This window comes from Panthera uncia, chromosome E1 (assembly GCF_023721935.1).
Source record: "Panthera uncia isolate 11264 chromosome E1, Puncia_PCG_1.0, whole genome shotgun sequence".
Classification (NCBI taxonomy): domain Eukaryota; kingdom Metazoa; phylum Chordata; class Mammalia; order Carnivora; family Felidae; genus Panthera; species Panthera uncia.
Window position 1 is genome coordinate 14,172,279 of NC_064814.1, and position 22,138 is coordinate 14,194,416.

A 22,138-nucleotide genomic window follows, 5' to 3' on the forward strand; every position below is an offset into this window, starting at 1 on the left:
CTGTTTCCAGAGTGGGCAGAGACCCACGAGGCGGCAGGCAGAGGAGCAGCGTGCTTCGTGGGGGGACAACAGGCACTTCACGTGTCCACTTGCATGAGGACTGGGCATTGTCCGCCGGGCTTGGCAACCAGGTGGGCACTGGTTTTTTTCTGGGGCAGCTTCAGGGGCAGATGCCCGGCTATAGCAGGATCTGGAGCATCTGCTCAGAGGGGGCAGGCTGGGGAGAGAGCCCTCAGTGACAGCCCTTATCAGCGGTGCTACTGTCCCTTATTTTTAGGTCTGTCTCCCAACCAGCTGGTGCTTCAAGAGGGCAGCTACTATTTTTATGTATCTTTCTTTGTGTCTCCAGACACAATCCAATTCGTTCCAAATATATTCAGGGAGCACCTGCCGTGCTCCCGTGCCCTGTGCGGGGTGTTGAGGATTTATGGCGGGTGTTGAAGCTCCGGGCAGGGCTCTGTCACCAAGCTGCCATGTGACCTCAGGTGAGTTAGGACATCGTCTCTCTAGGAGTTTCCTCACTGGCAGTGGGTGATTTCTGAAGCTCCTCCCGGTGGCTGATTCTGGAAATTCTCTGCCTGCTGCTACCTTGTCTGCTCACCAAGGCGTCGACAGGGTCAGGAGCCTGGGGTGGGGTGAGGATGGTCAGGGGAGCGGATGCTTCCCAAGACCTCCCTGCCCAAGGGTCCTCCTGCCACAGCCCCTTCCCCCCCCCCCCGCCCCTGCTCTTTTCACAGGCACACCCTGTCTCCTGCCCGCCTTTCCTGCGTCACCTCTCACACATGCTCACTGGTTGTATGGGCTCTAGTCACAATGGTCTTTTCAGATTTTTTAAAAGTTTATTTATTTGGGGGGGGGGGCAGAGAGAAAGGGAGAGAGAGAGAATCCCAAGTAGGATCTGTGCTGTCAGCACAGAGCCTGACGTGGGGCTCAAACCCTCCAACCGGGAGATTCTGACCTGAGCTAAGTCAAGACACTTAACTGACTGAACCACCCAGGCACCCCCGTCTTTTCAGATTTTGTTCTCTCCACAAGCCTTCTTGCCTCAGAGCCTTTGCACATGCTGTTCCTCTGGCTGGACACCCTTCCCTTAAGTTCTCATCTTGTTGACGTCTCTTGATTCTTTAGTGCTTAGCTCAAATGGGGCTTCTACAGAAGCATCTCAGGCTCCTGAGGGACAAACGCCTTTAGGGCACCCTGCATTTTTTCTTAGCTTTTGTACACAGTAATGTAACCACGTAATCAGTTGTTTAACCTCTGTTTAGTTCTGTCCTTAGGCCTGGGTGAGAGGAATCCTTGCCCTGCTGTGGATCCTCTGCTTTAGAAGGTTCTACTCTTGACCCCCTTTCTCTCTCCACACAGGATGAGGAATCTGTGGGACCCCTTGGAGCCCAGGCCCTTCCCTTTGGACCCTGCTCCCGATATGCAAGACCCCAGAATTCCCTGCCCAAGTGGCCCCAGGCCCATTCCCTTAAGGGTGGACCATGCGGGTGGCCACAGGACAGCAGGAGCCAGCTTTTCTCGTGCCAACACACCCGGGCACAGAACTCAGAAGAGTCACAGAAGTTTACATTGGAACCTGGTCATTAGGTCATTATGAACATGTATTTACCAAAGTAGGAGAATAGAACATATTTTTATTTAACAGTTATATCTTGATTTGTAACTTTACAATATTTCGATGCATGGGGTGAGGCCTCCGTTTGTACTCTTGTCCCGGCCCTGCTGGCATGTGAGGTGGGCTTGGGTCGGCCACCGGGCCAGGTGCTCCACCAGAGCGGTGGCGTGGGTGGCACCCCCCGCCCCAGCACGCAGTGCCCGGCACGGAGGAGAAGACAATAAATATTGGCTGTGAGAAACTGAGACGATCCGGGTGAAATGCTTGGCGTGGCGCAAATGTCAATAAATATCTGTTCCTATTGTTTGTCGAAGAAATGAACCGTAGCTGGGGAGGGGGGTGGAGGGTGGGGCGAGACCCACAAACTGAGGTGGTTTGTGTATGAGGAGGGAGAGGGCATTGCTGCCCCTGGGGCTCACGCTCCCTTTCCAGAGGCTGTACCCCCCTTCCCCCAACCCTGCAGGCCTCTCCCAGCTCTTTATGACCAGGTGGGCGCCAGGCAGGCGTGCCGGGCGGCCAGGGCGCTGAGAGGGGCTGGGGACCCCTTGCCAGTGCTAATTCCCCCTCCCCCAGCTGGGGCGGGTTTCCCCTCTGCGCTGAGGGTCTCCCAAGGCCCAGACACAACCTACCTTCATTTCTTTTGCTTTCCCCGTAAGCCCACGATGGGGTTTGGAGGAGAGGGATAGTTTGGAGGAAAGGGCCTCCTAGGAGGCTGTGCTGTGCTGCGAGAGGAGCCTGAGCTGGGCAGTCCGACCCATCACCCCCACGGGACCCTGAACAAGTCACTTTGCCTCTGCCTCGGTTTCTTCATTTGTAAAACGGGACTGTGTGTGGAAACGGTGCATGGCAGGTGGCCAGCGCAGGGTATGCGCTTAGCGAATATGGAGAACCCTTGCTCAGAACACGAGTGGATCAGGGAGGGCAGAGGCCTGGATCAGGAAAGCAGATGAAAATGGCCCACAGTCAGCCACTGAGAGTCAGGCAGGAGCTGCGCCTGAGGCAAGGCAGGGCAGTGGGGAAGGAAGGAAGGTGTATGTTGTTGCTTCATGACCCACACAGGGCTGGGGCCCCACAGGGAGGGTGTCCTTGAAGGCCTGACCAGGTGCAGGCCTGAAAAAGCTGAGAAGCCCCTCATCCCAAGTCCTCCCCCGGGGCATGGCCCATCTGGGAAATCAAACTCACCCCCACAATTCTCTCTCTCTCTCTCTTACACACACACACACACACACACACACACACAGTAGGTGTCTATGTAATAAAGAACCGAACCCAAAGAAGCCCCAAACAAGACAGGCCAGGGCGGTGGGGGGGGAGGGGGGTGGTGCGGGGGGGAATCACATTTTGCAAACTGCCCACCAGGGGTCACCATACTGCACCCAGTGGCGCAGATTTCACATCCGCCTGCGGACCGATGGGAGGCGGAGGGTCTCACAGATAAGAGTTTGGCCAAGCGGCCTCCAACCGTCCAGCTTCTGAGGTGGGACCACTGTCGCGGTCCCCAGTCCCAGGTCCGCAGCGCCAGCGTCGGGGGTGAGGGTGGGGTCGGCTGTCAGTGCGGCCGGAAGATGTCTGAACACCGCTGCAGGATGAGCTCCACCACCTGACTCTGGAACACCATGGTCATGGGCATGCTGGTTTCCTCAGTCTCGGGCCGCAGCAGCGTGGGCCCGAACACTATGGCCACGCTCTGCACGGACATGCGGTTCTGATCGCCGTGCTCGATCACCCTGCGGGGGGGGAGTGGGGTGGGGAGGGAGGCCATCAGGGCCCAGAGCTGGAGGGGGCGCGGGGGGGGGGGTCCGCCAGCACCTGCCTCCCCATTTCCGCGCGGCTCGCCGGCTCACCGGCACAGGTGCTGAAAGAGCAGCCGCAGCGTGTCGTGGTTGGGGGCGGGCAGCGAGCGCACCAGGTCCCGCACACGGCGGCTGCGCTGGGCCTGGTCCGGCAGCTCTAGGGAAGGGAGGGTCGGCTCGGCCAGGGGAACGGAGGGGCTGAGTCCCAGTGGGGAGAGTGGGGGCGGGGTCCAGCCAAGGGGGTGCCCGAGGCAGGCCGGCCCCACCCCAACCCCGTCCCCCCCACCTCCCCCAGGCGCTCACTGATGGCCTCGATGAACTGGCGGAAGTGCGAGAAGGGAAAGAGGGGCTCCGGCAGCTCTCGAAAGAAGAGCTTCAGGGCGCCGGTGATCACGTGGACGTCCTCCCAGCGCCCGTCCTCCAGGTCCAGGCGCTCATCTGCCACACGGCGATGGGGGAAGGAAGGTTGGGGGGGTGGGGAGGAAGAGGCGGTTAGCACCCCTTTGCGCCTTCAGGCCCTGGGGTCGGGGACGGAGGACGGGCCTCACCGTGGTCCACCTTATAGCGCAGCTTCTGGATGGTGGCCAGGTTTCCACTGATGCGGTACAGGCCGTCGATGTCCAGCCCTGGGGCAGACGGAGGCGCTGACCTCGGGTTTGGTGGGATGGGTCTAAAGCTCCCGCTATGGCTCCTACCCAGGGGCTCCCGTCCTCCCTCCGCCGCCCTGCGCCCGCCCAGGGCTCTCCGCCAAGCGGCCCCGGAGGGAGGCCTCCGGGCGCCGCGCGTACCCCGGGCCTCGACGGTGCGGATGCACTGCTGTACGAAGCGCGGCACCGAGCTCCTCTCGCGTTCACACAGCGCGGCCAGCGCGCAGCCGAACACCTGGTCTGGGGGAGAGGCCCGTCAGCGCTGCCCGGCCCCCCAGCCGCCGGCGCCGCGCTCGCCGGCTCCCTCCCGTACCTTTGATGTAGCCCTTCTCCCGCAGCGACTGCAGCGTGGGCCGCCTCAGCAGGAACTTGCGGAGCTTGTGCCGGACCTTGCTCAGGTCGCTCTCCGCGGTGGCTGCGCCTGGGCACGGGCATGCGGGGCCGAGTCGCTCGGTGGCGCCGGGACTGGCCGGGTGGGTCGTCCCCTGTTCCCCACCCCCTGCCCCCAGGAGACGCCCTCCGCCCCCCCCCCCCCCCCCGCGCGCACCTGCAGTGGGCCGCGCCTCACCCTCCAGCCAGCTTCCCAGGCGCTCCCTGGACCCGAAGTCCGCGTTGCTGCTCTCGCTTTCCTCCTCCGGGGGCAGGTCTGCGGACTGGAATCACGGGGCCTCAGAGTGGCAGAGCCCGGTGCCAGCGGGAGGTCCATCTGGGCTGGGGCGGGGACCCCGACGCCCCTCCCATTGGCCCTGGTGACTCCCAGGCAGAGTGCACTGTTCCCTTCCCCGGTTAACCTCCCCTGACCTCCTTCCACCAGGGGAATCTCAGAAACTTCACCTCCCTTGGCTGCTTGGAAGCCCTTCAGCTGTTGGAGACAGTTATCCTGTTCTCTCCCACTCTTTCTTATCCTGGCCCCCCTTTCCCGTATTTTCCTAGCTCCTCTGTGCACACTCCACTAGGTTAGCATTCCTCAGTATGTGGCTCCTGGTTCTGAACTTGCAGTTCCAGCTGAGGCCTCAGCACTGCCCACAACTGCACCAGCATCACCGCCCTAGATCTGGATTCCTACCTCTAGTAATACAGCCAAATTCTGTACCCCCTGCTGGCTCCTAGGGAAACGAGGGTCAAAAGGCCCCAGGTTGTTCCCAGGTGAATAGCTGTCAGAGGAGGTCTGTCCTGACTCTATGTAATTAATTTTTTGAACCTAAAAAAATAGTCGACTCTTCTTTAACTTTAAAATTTTAATAGCTTAAAATTTTATCTTGTGGTTTTAGCCTGTCGTTCTAGTACAGAGGCTCTTTCTTGGGTACTTACTTTTCTTCCAGCCTCCCTTGAAACAGGACATTCCTCTAGGCTCTGTCTCCACCCCTAGGAGAACCCTCCTGCAGGGCCAACCCCTGCAACCCCACAGGCTGGATTTGCCTACTTATGAGAGACTATTTCTTCGGCGGCCCATCTGCAGGGAGGGACATTTATCCTCAGATGCCCGACCCACAGTGGGCCCAGCTGCTCTGTGTAACGGCCGACCCACCAGCCCCAGAGGCCCCCGGGCTCTGCTTACCAGCTCCTGGATGCCCTCACCGATGGCCTTGTGCCAGGTGCTGATAATGGCCTCTGAGTCGTGCTGGATCAGGTACTCTGAGCCATCTCGGCTCCGTAGCTGGAGAGACAAGTCACTCAGTCATCTCTGGTTCCCTGGGCCTACCCCGGAGCAAGGCCTTAGCGGGGGGAGGGGGCGGCAGAGAAATGGTGGACATGATCTGTCCTTGTCCCCAGGAACTGAAGGCATAATAGAGCAAGGGCCTCACCCCGGGGGCCGAGGCATTCCACTTTGGAATGCCTTATGCAGTAAGTGACAGCATATCTGTTACAGATGGGCAGACCAGGGGCCTCTCAAAACAACATCCATTCATATCTGAAAGTTTCATACAGAAGGAAAGGCTATATTGTACGTATACGTAGCAACAGATTTCACAAAACGTTCATCCTGTTGAATGCACAGGCAAGCTGAGCTGCCCCAAACTAGCTGTTTTTGGAGGACTATTACTGAAGTTTCCTGTGGCTCTGGAGTGACAAGGAAGACTGACTGTGAAAATTTGCCCGGCTCATCTACCTTGGCCATGATATAGAATCTGGGGCTGTCTCTTGAGAAAAATCCTAGAGGAGCCTGCAGGCCACCCCTGAATGGAGGGAGGATGGCCACCTGCGGCCAAGAAGCAGAAGCAGGGGGCTCCTCCGCTTCCGTTCAAGACTGTCAGCCTTTCCAACAGCTTGAATAACTTCCACAAGTACCATCTGCCTTCCAGTTCTTGCCAGAAAAGACAGCTCAGAAGCATTTATTCAGAAGCTTTCATCAAAAGCCAAGTCAGAGGGATGACATTTATAGAGCACTGGTTGAAGGACGTCCCTTTAGGTCAGGGAAGGGACATGCACAGCAAAGTGACGTTCTCCGGTCTGGCACCCGGGACAGACATTGCTAATTGGTCACAGCACTTGATGCTGCTAAGCCTGGAGAAGGTTCCAGACGGACTGACTGAGCAGAGTAGCTCATGAGATCAAACTGGTTTTCCAAGCCTGCTCTGTGGATAAAACTGGTTCTAGAACTGTGCGAAGCTTGGTGAAAACTACATGCTCAAGTGCCTTGCAGAACTGCATTTTCTGAGCTGAATGGTAAGGTTATGCTCGTGGCTTTTCTCATGTTACCTGAAGCAGCTAAACTAGAATGGAGCTGCACACTAAAAATTGCTTCGGGAGCTAAGGGTTAGGGGGAGCGCCTGGGTGGCTCAGTTGGTTAAGTGTCTGACTCTTGATCTCTGCTCAGGTCACGATCTCACAGTTTGTGAGTTCGAGCCCCGCGTCGGAGCTCTGTGCTGACAGCTCGGAGCCTGTGATTCTCTCTCTCCCTCTCCCTTTCCCTCTGCCTCTTCCCCACTCACACACATGTGCACGCTCTCTCTCTCTCTCCAAATAAATAAATTAAATTAAAAAAAAAAAAGAGCTGGGGCGCCTGGGTGGCTCAGTCAGTTGCATGTCCAACTTCAGCTCAGGTCATGATCTCGCGGTTCATGATTCGAGCCCTGCATCGGGCTTGTTGCTATCACCCTGTCAGCTCAGGGCCCACTTCAGGTTCTCTGTCCGCGCCCCCGCCCCCCGCCTCTCCCCCACTCTCTCTCTTGAAAATTAAATAAAATATAAAAAAAAAAGAGCTAAGGGTTAAGAAAGAGCTTTGATTTCCCTCAAAGTTGGGGAAAGCCCCCCTCCCTCATCAATAAGAACTATGTAATTTTTTTTTTTTTTTTTAGCAACAACTTAGCACCTGTACATCAGCTGCCTCCTGATGCCTCTCCACACTGACCCCTTCCTCTGACTTGTTGTGGCTGGTGCTGGCTTCTCAGTGGATTTTACCAGCTCACCACACGTGTTCTTGTTGTGAGCTGCCTCAGAACTTTTGGGGACGGAGGTGAGGGTAAAGGCAGTTTCAAAGCAAGACCACATGTGGGCAGTGGAATGTGTGGTACCATAAGGGTCCTTGCCTGGGCCCCACGTGGCCTCTGTCTTCCTGCTAGGGGAGCCTGGGAAACTGGGGACCCAGCATATTCACTGAGGACCCAGTTCAGCTGGAAGCTGGGCTCTGATCAGCCAGAGCAGGTTTCCAGCCTAAGTGAGTAGTGGGGGACAGGGAGTCTCCTGTCTGGGATGAGGGCCGCCTTTCTAGGCATGAGTTTCATTCCGCAGAGACCCCTGCTTCTCAACACCCTCTAGAGCCAAGAACTTGAACCCAGTTCCTGGAGAGGGAACTGCAGAATCCGTGATGCCAGAAACGCTGTGGGCGGATGCCTGGGGTGGGGGCAACTTTGGCTTTGAGCCCTGAGAATTCCAGTCCCACTCTCCCCAGGTCCCCCTTCTTGAGGCTTGCCTAATGAGGGTCTCAAGCCATCAGTAAGCCCCTTCTCCTTCTCCCAACCCCTATCACTCACCTCCAGCACATTCTTCCTGCTAGATTTGTCTTTGGGGGCCCAGGAGAGAGAGGCCCCCCTCAGATCCACTGTGTACTCAGGGGTGGAGAGCTTGAGAGGCTGCCTCTGTGGGAGAGGGGAGAAGGATTGGGGGGAGCACAGTTACCAGGAGCCCTCAGCTCAGACAGGCCTGCCAGGGCTCCTGGCTCCAGGGACAGGATGGGGAAAGCGGGCCCAGGGGTTCCTAGAACCTAGAGATCCTGGACTGGCTGGTCCTTTGCTGCCTGCTCACCCAGGAGGAGAGGAGAAAGGAGCACAGCTCTCATCCCCAGGAGCAGGTGTGCCCAGTCCCCAGTCTGCCTGCCCACCAGGCTGGGGAGGCCACCCTCAAGGACTGCTCCCCATGCCCAGGGTGGCTGGAAGCACTTGTCGTGGGCTGAATCTGCTGTCATCACCCCCTGCCAAGGCCGAGCTCCGTTGGCACTCATATTCCACTGTCTCAGACCTAGCCTTAAACAAGCCAGATCAGGTAAAGAGCCGCAGGAATCAGAAGCAGATGGGATGGTCCCTGTCCCAGGCCTGGGCCTTACCAGGCCGCCTGCAGCTGAGGCCTTGGAGTCCTTGAAGAACGTCAGGATGCCACCCTCCAGCACCGTCCAGGAGGCGCTCCAGTGCTTCTTCCTAGGTGGGGGTGGGGAAGTGGGGGGTGGCCAAGCTTGCACTGGGCCCTGGGCTGAGGCCCCCTTCCACCCACAGGAGCGGGGCGCAGAGCTTAAGAACACAGCTCAGCTTGGGGTACCCAACTGTGAGGGCTGGACTCCCAGTTCTAACACGTGGTGGCCAAGGGACCCCGGAGAAGTCACTATCTCTCAGTGCCTCAGTGTGTCCTCACGGGACCTCTTAGAACGTTGCTATGAAGATTAACAAGAGCCTGCCGTATGGAACTGACTCTTCATCTCGGGGCTGTGAGTTCGAGCCCCACATTTGCTGTAGAGATTGCTTATATAAATAAACTTAAAAAAAAAAATAAAAGCCTCGATATGGGATGTGCTCAGTAAATGTCATCTTAATGAAGGCCTGCCCTGCCCTAGTCTGAACGCAGACAGGCTCTCACCGGAGCCGCTTTCCTTTGTCCACTGTCTTGGTGCGATGCAGCACACCGGCCTTGTCCAGGGTCTTGATCTTAGAAAGACAAGGGGAAAGAGGAGGGGGTTAAGGGGCTGAGCCACAGGGCAGGCAGGGGCTAGTCTCCCCAAGAGCGGCAACTCCTTCCAGGCGGGGCCTGAGTCATCACTGACCCCTTTCTGCTGCTGCTGCTGGTGGGGTGCCTGCTCCCACCCCAGCAGGAGAGATTTCCTCCCGGCTTCCAACCTCACCCAAACCTGGGCCCAGGATGACCCAGATCCAGGTTCATTCAGCTCAGGCTAGTGCCGGGGCCTATGGAGGTGACATGCCCAACCCCGTTCCAGGCCCCATGACCACCAGGAAGCCCCGATTTCTTCTGCTAGGGGCTTACATGCTCTTTCCTTTACCTTCTCCTCAGGGGGGCTGGCCTGGGCTGGGGTCTCACTGTCCTGGCTGGATTTGCAGATGCTTCGAGGGGCAGGGACAGGAACCTGGGGAGAAAGAGAGTGTCAGGTATAATGCCCTCCGTTCTCCCCAGGACTCTCGCTTTCCCAGTTAGTTACCTGGGGCAGCTCCCACTGAACCGAGTCGTCATCTGGGTTGTAGAAGTAGGGCTTCCCGTGTTCGTCCTCCAGCCTCATCCACTGTGGGGAGAGGGATGGTCAGGGCTCCAAGCCCGGCTAATGGGAGGGGAGGAAAAGTTTCCCAATATAGCCCCCAGGAGTCCGGAGGGTCAGGTGCAGAAGACGGGGGTGGGGGGGGGGGGGGGGGGGTGAAGGTCTTGGAGCTTGCTCAGGAGCTGCAGTTCATGGTGTTAAGGGGAGCTCCTGGTGAGGAAGAGCTGAAGAAGTGACCCAGGGGCTGTCTGCGCCCATCTGCCCGCTGCCCCTACCTGCTCCTGGGTGAAGTGGTTGGTGTAGAGCGTCTGCCCCTCGGGGCTCACGTGGCAAGACCAGCCGGGGGGCGTGGCCAAGGGAGAGGCGGACCGTGGCTCACTGAAAGAGCCCACGGGGGAATAGTCCTCCTCGGGGTAACTGGTCAGCGACTCGGGGTAGTCCGTCTCAGGCGTAGGGGGCTGCAGGGTACAGAAAACGGAGTCAGAGGGGCGCCTGGGTGGCGCAGTCGGTTAAGCGTCCGACTTCAGCCAGGTCACGATCTCGCGGTCCGTGAGTTCGAGCCCCGCGTCAGGCTCTGGGCTGATGGCTCGGAGCCTGGAGCCTGTTTCCGATTCTGTGTCTCCCTCTCTCTCTGCCCCTCCCCCGTTCATGCTCTGTCTCTCTCTGTCCCAAAAATAAATAAAAAACGTTGAAAAAGAAAACGGAGTCAGAGGGTCTCAGAGCCAGTACAGACCCCTGGCCCCGCCCCCTCAGGCCAGGCCACGTCCCCTCACCAGCAGTATAGGGGCTGCAGGGAGCAGGAGGTGGGGTCTGAGACCCTCAGAGCTACTCCGCCTTGGCCCCGCCCCCTCCCTTATCCAGGGGTCCCTTAAAGCCACCCGCCCACCCCGGCCAGGCCCCGCCCCCTCCCTCATTCTCGGGGGTCATGGGCAGCAAGGGGCGGGGGGCAGAGGCCCAAAGAGACCCCGCCCACCACCGGCCAGGCCCCGCCCCCTCCCTCGTTCTCGGGGGCTGCGGGCAGCAAGAGGCGGGGACACAGGCCCAAAGAGACCCCGCCCACCCGGGCCAGGCTCCGCCCCCTCACCCTCTGGTTCCTGGGGCTGAGCGGGCTCAGTCCCGGCTGCATCTCCAGGTCGTCCTCGGGCTCGTCGTCGGGCTCGTCCTCCCAGACGGCCTCGCCCGTCAGCGGGTTGTAGAAGAACACCCTGCGGCTCTCCTCATCCCAGTACTGGCCCCAGTCTGTCTCGAGGCTCTCGCGGCTGCCCACCGAGGTCGGGGAGGTGGCCGGGCTGGAGGCGCCCTCAGCAGCCTCGAAGGGCGACTCCCAGGTGGTCACGCCCGTGTCCGGGTTGTAGTAGTAGGGGCGCCCGGTGCCCGCGTCCGTGTGCGTCTCCCACGCCTGGGGGCGGGGGGCCGCGGTGGCGCCGGGCGAAGTGGCCGGAGGCTGCCGCTCTACGTTCGCGTACACGGGCTCCGAGGGGTCGTCCACCTGTGGGAGGAGGGAGGGGACGTGACCTTCAGGGCATCTCCGGAGTCAGACAGTCCCGATTCGGCCACTTGCCATCTGGGTGACCTTTGGCAAGTCAGAGCACACCCCCTCCCCATCCCGCCGCGTCTGTTCCGCCGGCTGCCCGGTCCGGAAATTGTAGTGAAGAGAGAATGAGGAAATATTCTTTTTTTTTTTTTTATGTTTTTATTTATTTTTGAAGGAGAGAGAGCATGAGTGGGGGGGAGGAACAGAGAGAGAGGGAGACACAGAATCCGAAGCAGGCTCCAGGCTCCAAGCTGTCAGCACAGAGTCCGATGCCGGGCTCAAACTCATGAACCTGTGATGATGACCTGAGCCGAAGTCGGACGCTTAACCGACTGAGCCAGCCAGGCGCCCCAAGAATGAGGAAATATTCTTGAAAGTGCATTGTAAAGTATGCATTGTAAAGTATGAGGTGTCCCAGAGGCCTAGGGCAGTTACATTATTTATTAACAATAATAAAATATCGATAACTGAGTTCTCCCGGCTGTGCACTCAGTGTGCACTAGACGGGGGGAGGGGGGGGGAGCGCGAATCAACCGGTTGGGCAGGAATAGAGACATGGCTTCAGACCCATTCCTTTTCCTCTCCCATTCAGGTCACTCAGGGGCAGGGCCCTGCTGCATTCTACAGCCCCCACCCCTTCTTCCTTCCTGGCCCAGAAAGATTCGGGACTGGAATCAGTACTGCCTCTGGATCTGAGACTGGAACTTCCTGAATGTGGGTTTTGCAGTCCTCGGAACCAGTTGCAGAGAAGGGAAAGAGAGGGGAGAGCCAGATGGGAGGGAGGAAGGAGGAGCAAGGAAAGGTGAGGCCCTCTTCCCCCTCCAAAGAAAAGTGAGGTGGGCTGGAAGCTCCCTTCACACAGAATGTAAGTCAGGGCATGCTTAACACCCTTACCGCTCTCTGCCACCTGCAGGGCAAAGTCTGTCACACCTGCCTGCCTTCCGTCTGATTTCCTGCCATTCCTGGCCCTTTGCCTTGAACTTTACGCTCCAGTAGCCCTAACATGCAGTTGCTGGAGGTCCCGCCCTCTCTCCTGTGTCTTTTATCACAGCCTGCCTAGGCCCATCCCTGCCCCTTTCTCACTTGGCGGACTCAGGACTCAGCTCAGGTGTCAGGTTCAAGGCCCTTCCTGAGCTTCCTCTCATGTGCTCACCACAGCCTAGCACCCTCAGCCCACCGGAGAGATAGATAGCGACATTATTAAACCCCAGGCCGCAGAGTAGCACAAGATTAATACTGTTTTCTAAGAACATATAATGCTATGAGGGAAATGCACATTTCAACACGGTAAACAGCAGATAGTTCCAGTTATGTGTTTTCAGAAACCCTCCAAAATGCTCACAGAGGTTATCTCTGGGCAGTGTAATTATAGGGATTGGGTTTGTTTTTATTTGTTTCTTTAAACTTTTCTCTTTTCTTCTTTAAGCTTTTCTCAAAATTTTGTATAATAACCACCCCCCCACCCCCACCCCCCGCTCCTTTTCTAATCACAGAAGTTCCTCTGTTGCTGTGATGCCTTCACTGAACTGTAAACTCCCCAAGAGGGGAAGCAAGTCCTGTCAAGGTGGCCTCTCCCCAGGCCTTAGGTAGGTGCCTAAAAATCCATTCATTTGTCCCACGAAGGTTCACCTGCTCCGTGCGGCCCTGTCCTAGGCACTGGGAATGCAGCGGTGAACAAATGGACCCAAATCCCTATTGAGCAGCTCGGGTAAATGGCCGGGGAGTGGGGAGGGAGCCGAGCAGGGTTCTGAGTGAAATGCACAGCACGTCAGGGATGATTACTGCTAACACAGGAGACAGTGTTGCCGTCTGAGAGCACCCGGTGGCAGGTCCCAGGCACGGAGGGAGGAGGAAGAGTTGGATACATCAGTTCCTCACTCCTCTCCCTCACCCCAGAAGCCCTTGTGTGGCTGAGACGGGACCCTCCACCCCACTTCTCCTTTCGCTGTGCCCACTGCAGCCCTCCTGGGCAACCTGGATTCCACCCACACCCGCCCACTGACCCTCCCCCCACATACAAAAGGCATCTTCCTATCACTGTACTTTCGCTCCAGTCGGTCCCCCAGCCTAGAACATTCCCTGCCTACCCAAATCCTGCTCCTCTGCTGGTCCCCAGCTCCAAACATCCTGGAGAGCCGGGCTCCATTTACGGCCTGGTGGCGTTCTGCTCTGCTGGCCAGTTCATCGTCCACCCATCTGCCTACCTCCTCTGACCCCAAAAGGCAGGAGGTTTTTGAGAGCAGGACCCAGGATGATGTAACCCTCCTCAGTCACCCTCTAGCAGGCGGCCCGCTGCCCTGAAGCACACAGCCGATCCACCAAGGATATTTACTGCTAGAGTACCCGGGTCAATTCCATGCTACATTTCACAGCAGACAACAAACACACGTATCCGACACTGCAGGAGAGACGGGAGTTAGCTTTGAGCAGGGACTTTCTGGGAATGAGCGTTCGGCACAGGAGCCAGGAGACTCCTTGGGAGGACTAGACGCACCTCCTACCCACCCCAGCTGGACCCACTGAGGCTGGAGGGTCATACGGGGGGTGGGTGAGCTAAGGAAGGAGCCAGGCTCTTTGGACTGGGGATTTCCACTGGCAGGCTGCTAGACTTGGCTGTGTGTCCTCGGGGAGTCCCAGGCTGGTCAGGTTGATGGGGATCTTGCACGAGGAACAGCCCTAGCAGGTAGAGGAGATACAGGGGTAGATGTGTAGGCCCCCAGCACGATAGGGCTGTCACAAGGAAGGGAAGATACAGAATCACCTTGTGGGGCTCCGGACCGCAGATCACAGGCCTAGTGGGAGCAGAGGGCAGGGTTCCTTGGAAGGAAGCACATTCTAAGGATTGGGGCTGCTTCAGGGGGTAGTAAGGGGCCTTCACTGGAGGTGAGCAGTTAGGGGTACTGCAGCCCTGAGGCCCCTTCAAGCTCTAGAACTCTCTGCAGAACCCTCACAGTGCTAAGATAGAGGCGTTTTCCTCTCCTGGCAGAGCCACAGCCAGGATCAGACTGGAAGCCAGGTGGGGCCAGTCCCTCCGTGCCCTCTGCCTTCAAGGGGAGGCTCGCCCAGGTTAGAGCAGGGCCCGGCGCCCCCCTGCCCACAGCTCCTGGAGGCCCAGACGACACCCCGTCGCAGCCCATCAACAGACCCTGACTAGGGCACCAACAGCTCTTGAGGCCCAGACCCCAACCATGACAGAGACACGTACGTTTTCCAAGTAGGAAAGGGGAAGTGATCTCCCACCTCAGGCCCGAGGACAGAGCTGAGAGGCGCCCTGGCTCTCACCACACCCAGCTGCCCGGCCCCCCAGCACCCCGTTTCCAGTTCCCTCCCCTCCCCACAAACAGGTGGCAGGCCTGCCCCTCTTCCCTCTTCCACCGATCACCCGATCACCCATGACCGATCACCGTGTCTCAGCGCCCCTCCACAGCCCCTCTCAGACCGGCAAGGCCTTGGAAAAGGAAAGAGGCAAGAAGGGAGGAGTCCCCCCAAATCTGGGAGATGTCCTGCCCCAAAACCCAGCTCACCCCGCTCCTAACAGGCCAGAGGCCCTCAGCCCTCCCCATCAGAGGCCAAGCTTGCCCCCAGATGCCAGGGTCCCCTACCTGTCCCCGCAGGGCCCGACTCTGCCTCCTGGTCAGCTTGGCAATCATGTCCACCATCCTGTCCCCACTGAGCTGCTGGGACAGAGCCCTGGGAAGGCTTCAGGGGTGGAGCCAAGGGGCACAACCCCAGGGCTGGCACGGGGCAAGGGGGAAACAAGAAGTTGCTTTGAGATGGCGGGAGGCTGAGCCTCCAGCCCATTTCCTGTCAGGGCTGCGGAAGTGCTAGCCTGAGACAGAGGCTGCCTGAGAAAGGGTGGGGTGGGGGAAAGGGGGTGGTGTCTCACTCAGGTCTGGGGTATTTTTATGCGTCCAGGGACACACCGGCCTTCCTGCGCTATGCTCTGATGACTGGCAAGTTCTGAGTCCCAGGCCAGACACAGCCTTGGGGCAGGGTGGCACCGGGACCACAGGTGGGGGAGGGGCAGGCTGTGCGGCTAGGAGCAGGCAGAGGGGGCGGTTGGGTGCTGGCGCCTGGGCTGGCATGGACAGGACGCGGAGTGGCCATCAGCTCCCCGCAGGCCCGGGGAGGATGTGATGGGGAAGAGGAAGCTTGTGTGTGTGTCGCGGGGTGAGCGGGGGACGTCTGTCTCAAAGAGGAAGGGGTCTGGGCAGATGTGGTATCAGAGCGAGAGCCAGTGTCTGGAGTCTTCCAGCCACACAGGGAATGGGAGGGATTTTGACCACACCACAGTCTACTCGCCTTGACCATCTCCTCCAGCCTGGGCCACCGAGACGCACGTAGCCCCCCCACAGCCCTACACCGACAGCTTCCCCGGGTCTCTCCTCTCTTCACCCTCCCATTGGGCGTCCAAACCGCAGTCCTGCACCACGGGCGCAGCCTGTCCCTGGTGAGAAGCTGCCGACCCCCTCCAGGCCAAGGACCTCCTTGTCTTCCTGACACTCTCAGAGTGGCTCTGACACCCGAGGGTCTCCCCCCTGGCCGCCCAGCTCCCAGATCAGGCTCTGACCCCCACCTTCTATCCCGGACGCCAGACCCCTCACCTTCTGCTCTCCCATTTCAGTAACCCTCCTGCCCCCAGCCCTGGCCCTCTTTTCTCCCCTGCCCGTGTCCCCCAGGCCACTCCTTCCCTGCACCTACCGCGGGCTCAGGACAGGGACGTCCAAGTGGAGCTAGGCGTGGTGTAGGCTTGGGGTGTGGGACATTTGGACGGACCACAGCCACAGCAAGCCAGGGACCTAGGCCCTACTCTGCCCTCAAAGCTCTAGTATCACTCCCCTACCATCCCTTGTGGGGCTCAGAAGCCTGGAACACCGGAGGCAGAGAGGCCTGGAGTCCTCCCACTTGTCACACACATGACCCATCCCACTGACCCCACCCTGAGGGACATGGGCCACACACACACACAGGACAAGTCACCAAGAGGGACGGAGCCAGGCCCAGGAGATGGGAACAGCCTGTGTACATTCCAGAGCGGCCAGAAACTCTGAGCCGGCAGCAGGGAGGAGCTGGGGCAGGAAAGGGGAGAGAGGAGGCAGGTGTGGGAACCCGGGCCCTCAGTGCTGCCCTGTTGTAGGGTTAGCAGGCAAGGTCTCCCTGGGGCGGGAACCAAGAGTGACAGCGTGGGAGACTGGGACCATAGAAAAGGCTGCCCACCTGCTGACCTTCCCCGGAAAGAAGCCTGGCCGCCATGTCTGTCGTCTCCCAGAGGGCTCTGGCCTCACACCATAGGGACTGAGCAAAACCCACATGGCTCTGGCCTGTTCTTCTCGGTCAGGGTCAGGGAGGTTGGCGCCTCAGGCCTCGGGTATGGGCTTCCCCAGGCGAGATGCGACCACAGCGGCTCCCCAGTGGGGTCCTCTTCCCTCAACCACACCCTCACACCTCGCCTGGCCTCCAGCGGCACATGGTGGAGGAGGGGACAGAACAAGCCAGCTTCACCTCGCCCCCGTCTCTCCAGCCCTCTGTCCTCACCCCCGCCTTCTCTGCAAAACCCTCACCAGTGTTGGGGCACAAGCAAGTGCAACCAGAAAATCCTATCCGTTCTCTGGGGCCAGAGGCAAAAGAAATGCCTGCAAACCAGTGACTGGAGCCTGGGGTCTGGCTCAGGTGGCTGCGGAGGGGACGGGATCTCCTTTGCTGACTCCATGCCACCCGGCTGGAGGGAGAGTTGGGAATAAACCGTGATCTTTGCTTCAGTGAGGCAGTGAGCTTAGCCAAGTGCACAGAACTGTCCTGGTGTCCCTCCCCCGAGCACGCCCTCTCCAGGACAGAGTCCGGGCCTCACCGTACCCACCCCTAGCCCTGAGTGACTCATCCAGCCGTGTGCAGTGGGAAAGCTGGGGGTCACCCCGCAGGCTCCTCAAGCCTCAGAATAGTGGGGAACCATGCCTAGAGCTGCTCCCCCCACCCCGCCCCAGGGTCTGGTGTAACTGGTTTGGGCTGGGGCCTGGACGCGGGCTAAGGCCCACGTGAGGCTCAGTGTAGTGTAATCTTATTGCTTGCCCTGTAGCCTGAAAGTCCAAACACAACAGGCCGAGGTGAGGGTCTTCTCTGGGGTTTGGACCGGAAGCATCATTTGATTCAAAGGAAAAAAGAACAGAGCAGGATTCCAGAGACATGGCTTCTTGTATAGGTTGTGCCTTAGCTTCTCTCTGGGCAGCCCCCTGAAACTCTGGGCCTCTGTTTCTTTACCCGTAGAATGGGCTGTCATTCTCCACACACACACCCCCAACCCCCCCTTCCCTGCTCACAGGGTTGGGTTCTTTGAAAGGGCCAGGCAGGTCCCCTGAGGTTTCTACACCCAGTGGGGACGTGGGGGAGAAAGCAGGGCTGAACCCCTGCTTTTCTGGCTCTGGGTTTCGACTGAGTGCCCTGAGCTCTGGACTCTGCCCGCAGCCTCTTGGCGACCTCATGGGGCCGTGCGTTTGGCTCGCTCCTCCAGGGCAGGTGGGGCCTGGGGTGGAGCCCCTTTGCCGCTCACACGCCCTGTGCTCTGGGTGAGGCCTCCAGACACCCAGAAGGTCTCCTGCTGCTGGGCCAGGAGGAGTCAGAAACGGTCCGTCGAGGAACCTGCCGGCCAGCAAAAGCTGTCATCGTGAGCCACGGGAGGAAAATGTGCCAGGGCCCCGTCCCCTCAGACGGATCTGCACCTGCACTCACGATTCCTCCTCACTTCCCCAGTGGAGGGACCAGGGTTCCCCGTCCACGCCGACCTCCCCAACCTAGGCCCAGGGGACCCCATTGTCTCTCACTTGCTCAGAAGCTGCCTCTCCTCAGATCTCCAACTCCTCCCACCTGACTGCCTTTGGCCCTTTGGCCTTTCAACAAACTCAAGGCCTCTCCATCTTAAAAAGAAACAGCGCGCCCCTGGACCCAGCTCTCCCTGCCTCGTTTCCAGAACCTGCTTCTTGCCCACGTGTGTGCACCTGCCATCCCGCTGTCCACGCACTCCGACGTCCAGCCCACTGCTCAGGTCTCCTATTACCTCCCCAATGACAAAGGTGGTCCTTCTTGGGCCTGACTCCCCTCCGGGACTTAGTCCTTACAACCCTCTCCCTCCTCGTCTGCCTCCTCAGCCTGCGGCCCAGGCTCCTCTTCCTCCGCCCATTTCCCTGATGCCTGCTCTCACCTGTCCTTCTTACTCTACTGTCCCCGGGGAAGCCCAACCAGCTCGGTTAAGTTAACAACCTGCAACCCCGCCTCCAGGAGCGCAGACCCAACTGCCCCCCTGGGTGTCCTCGGTATGCCTCAAAAGCCGCACGTCCCAAACCAAGTTCACCTTCTTCCTCCTCCTTCTTCCCATCTTGGCATCATCTTGGTTGCTCAAGCAGAGACCTGGAGTCACCGAGCCCGGTGACCTGACCCGCCTAAGCCTTTCACACCTACCAGTCCTCAGGTAGCACAGGGATTCGAGGAACACCACCGCGAGGAAGCAAACATTCAGATCTAGAGTAGATGTCCTGCGGGGAATTGGTCTGGTCTCTGTGTCAGGGCAGGAAGAGAGGGACGGGACAGTCAAATGGAACGCATGGCCCTTGAGCCGATCTTGGTTCAAACAAACTGGCTGTGGGGCGCCTGGGTGGCTCAGTCGGTTGAGCATCCGGCTTCGGCTCAGGTCATGATCTCGCAGTCTGTGAGTTCGAGCCCCGCATCGGGCTCTGTGCTGACAGCTCGGAGCCTGGAGCCTGCTTCGGATTCTGTGTCTCCCTCTCTCTGCCCCTCCCCTACTCATGCTCTGTCTCTCTCTGCCTCAGAAATAAATAAACATTAAAAAAAAAATTTTTTTTTTTTAAACTGGCTGTGAGAGATTTGTTTTAGGACAATGAAGGAGCTGTGAGTATGGCCTGGGTCTTAGATGATATGTAAGGAACTAATGTTAATTTTGTCAGATATAACAATGGTAATGGTATTGTGATTGTGGAGAAAAACATTTTTAAGAAATAGATGCTGAATTTTTTAGGGATGAGATGCGATAAAGTCTGGAATTTATTATTTCTTGGCACACACACACACAAAAGAACAAACTTGGCAAGCAGCAATCGTCAAATCTAGTAATGGGTATAATTACATTCGTTTTAATATTCTTTATGCTTCTTTGCCTATTTGAAAATCTTCATAAGGAAAAGGGGAAAAGCTTCTCCCTCAACCTTTTTTGCTATTGTGCGTTCTCAGTGTTACGACTTTATGAGGTGTTCCCTGTTTCTTACCCAGAAGGACTGGCCCTTCCAACTCTCCCCCTACCCTCGGTTGTAATTTCTCTCCCTTTATGATGCAGCTCCGGTGCCAGGAATTCTGGAAATACGGCAGCTTAAACATGTCCTGTTTCCCCCCTTTCTCCCCCGACTGCTACGCTCTATGAAGGGGCTGTGCCAGCTGGTGGGCAGGGCTGGCTGGCCCGGGAACCCAGGAGACCCCGGGGCAGACCAGGCCCACCATGGGCCCCCAGAGGGAAGGCAAGGTGACCCCCAGGAGCTGACAGGGAGCCAAACAGGTAAGCTAGGCACTCTCTGCCCACAAGGTTGGGGAGGCCGGGAAGGCAGGGAGGGAGCAGGGAGAGCTCCTGATGGTGTCTTAGCAGGGGCCTGCCCAGCCCCCAGAGACCATCACTCCTCCGCTCCAAGCTCCAAGGGCTCCACCCCAGCACTGCGAGCAAAGACCCATAAACCCCACTCCTCTGACAAGCCAGAGGCTGGAGAGAGGCAGAGCAAACACAACCCAACCCACCGCCTTAATATAGCGGGTCCGGACGGGACGGGACGTGCTAGAGACCGATCACAAGTCATGGTGGGAAGAGGAACTTGTCACTTGTCAGTCAGAAGTGACAGGACAACTGGATGGCCACCCAGAAGGGGATAATTAAAGGTGGGTCTACATCTTACTCTGTCCGCTCAAATATACCCCCGGAGGATCCAAGATTTAGATGTAACAAGTGAAACCACTGGGGCGCCTGGGTGGCTCAGTGGGTTAGGATTTGGACTTCGGCTCAGGTCACGATCTCACAGTTTGTGGGTTCAAGCCCTGCGACGGGCTCTGTGCGGACATCTCGGAGCCTGGAGCCTGCTTCGGGTTCTGTGGCTCCCTCTCTCTCTGCTCCTCCCCCACTCACGCTGTCTCTCTCTGTCTCTCAAAAATAAAATAAAACATTAAAAAATTATTTTTTTTAAAAGTGAAACCATGAAAATACTCAAACAGGAAAACACGAGCAACATTCTATATTTAAAAAAGACTTTTGTAAAGGCGTCTGGTTGGCTCGGTCGCTTAAGCATCTGACTCTTGGTTTCAGCTCAGGTCATGATCTCACGGTTAGTGGGTTTGAGCCTTGCATCAGGCTCTGTGCTGACAGCGAGGAGCCTGCTTGGGATTCTTTCTCTGTCCCCCACCCCCCGCCCTCCCCCCGCCAGTCCTCTCTCTTTTTTTTTTTTTTTTAAAAAAAGACCTTTGTAATAGAGACTCAAAATCTAAAAGCCATAAAGCACATGATTTATACATTTGACCACATATATGTACTTTAAGTGGGGCGCCTGGGTGGCTCAGTCGGTTGAGCGTCCGACTTTGGCCCAGGTCATGATCTCACGGTTCGTGGGTTCGAGCCCCGCGTCAGGCTCTGTGCTGACAGCTCGGAGCCTGGAGCCTGCTTTGGATTCTGTGCCTCGCTCTCTCTCTCTGCCCCAACCCACTCGCATTCTGTCTCTGTCTCTCTCAAAAATAAATAAACATTAAAAAAATTAAAGAAATAAATCAATGTACTTTAAGTAATTTGTGTGGCCAAAAAACAACATTAGCAAAGTCAAAAGACAACCTTAGGGAGATTACAACTCAGGTAAGAGATTAAGAGCTGTGTTCCCTAGTGTAGCAAAACCTCCTAGAAACCAATAAGGAAAAGACCAACAACTCAGTAGAAAAAGGAGCACAGGATACGAACAGACGGTTCACAGAGAAAGAAAAACAAACAGTCCTTAAATCTATGTAAAGATGCTCACCCTCACTGCAAAGAGAAATGCAAATTTAAGCTATCTTAAGATCCTACATTTTGCTATCAGACTGGCAGAAAACAAAATTTTGATGCGACTTGGTTGGCAAGGCCGTGGGGAATCAGACCCTCGCCTTTGTGCTGGTGGGAATGTATGAGCCCCACAGGTGGGGACGGCAACTTGGCAAAATGTAACAACTACCCCCTGTTTACCCTTCGACCCAGCAATCCTACTTCTGGGATTTAGCCTCGATTTACCAGCACGTGTGTGAAAGACTATTTCTTCTAGCGTCGTTCACACAGTTGCAAAAGATGGGAAACCATGCAAGTGCCCGTCAACAGTATACTGGTTAAATATATTATGATACATCCCTAAGGTGGAAAACCTGCCCCACTGGAAGGAAGGAGACTGACCCTCTCTGTGCACAATCTCCAAGATACAGTGTCAAATCAAAAAGGCAAAAAATAAGCAAGTTATAGGATTGTGCGTATTGCATGCAACCTTTATGTGAGAGAGGCGGAAAATCAAGTAATCAAATGCATATTCTTACAAGTTTGTATTTGTCTGAAGAACCAGTGAAAGAATAGAGAAAGGATTAATGAGCGTGGTGACTTCTGAGCTGATGGTGAACAGGGTATGGAAGCAGGGGTGAGAGAGAGAGAGGGAGAGAGCAGAGGAGGGGCAGAGAGAGGAGAGAGAGAACCCCAAACAGGTTCAGTGCTGTCAGCACAGAGCCCGAGGTGGGGCTCGAACTCACCAACTGTGAGATATGACCTGAGCCGAAATCAAGAGTTGGGTGCCTAACAGATTGAACCAC

The 22,138-nt window shown here is 57.4% G+C and overlaps 1 protein-coding gene across 3 annotated transcripts in view; it reads right to left on the minus strand.

Annotated features, from left to right (window-relative positions):
* Positions 1-1,797: 1,797 nt before the first annotated feature.
* ARHGAP27 (Rho GTPase activating protein 27) overlaps positions 1,798-22,138 on the minus strand; it is a 29,952-nt gene continuing 9,611 nt past the window's right edge. Inside the window, exons 1-16 of one of the 3 annotated variants that reach the window (XM_049637566.1) lie at positions 14,890-20,738; positions 10,838-11,242; positions 10,029-10,211; positions 9,700-9,780; positions 9,544-9,627; positions 9,126-9,193; positions 8,602-8,692; positions 8,033-8,137; positions 5,617-5,715; positions 4,606-4,711; positions 4,372-4,479; positions 4,200-4,298; positions 3,960-4,037; positions 3,715-3,849; positions 3,463-3,568; positions 1,798-3,345 (exon numbers count right to left, since the gene is read on the minus strand). In XM_049637566.1, the coding sequence (XP_049493523.1) occupies positions 3,168-3,345; positions 3,463-3,568; positions 3,715-3,849; positions 3,960-4,037; positions 4,200-4,298; positions 4,372-4,479; positions 4,606-4,711; positions 5,617-5,715; positions 8,033-8,137; positions 8,602-8,692; positions 9,126-9,193; positions 9,544-9,627; positions 9,700-9,780; positions 10,029-10,211; positions 10,838-11,242; positions 14,890-14,946 (1,983 nt within the window). In that variant the 5' untranslated portion in view covers positions 14,947-20,738 and the 3' untranslated portion in view covers positions 1,798-3,167. Of the gene's footprint in view, positions 3,346-3,462; positions 3,569-3,714; positions 3,850-3,959; positions 4,038-4,199; positions 4,299-4,371; positions 4,480-4,605; positions 4,712-5,616; positions 5,716-8,032; positions 8,138-8,601; positions 8,693-9,125; positions 9,194-9,543; positions 9,628-9,699; positions 9,781-10,028; positions 10,212-10,837; positions 11,243-14,889; positions 20,739-22,138 lie in introns of those variants that run through there. The other 2 variants (XM_049637565.1, XM_049637564.1) reach the window with 2 other exon arrangements.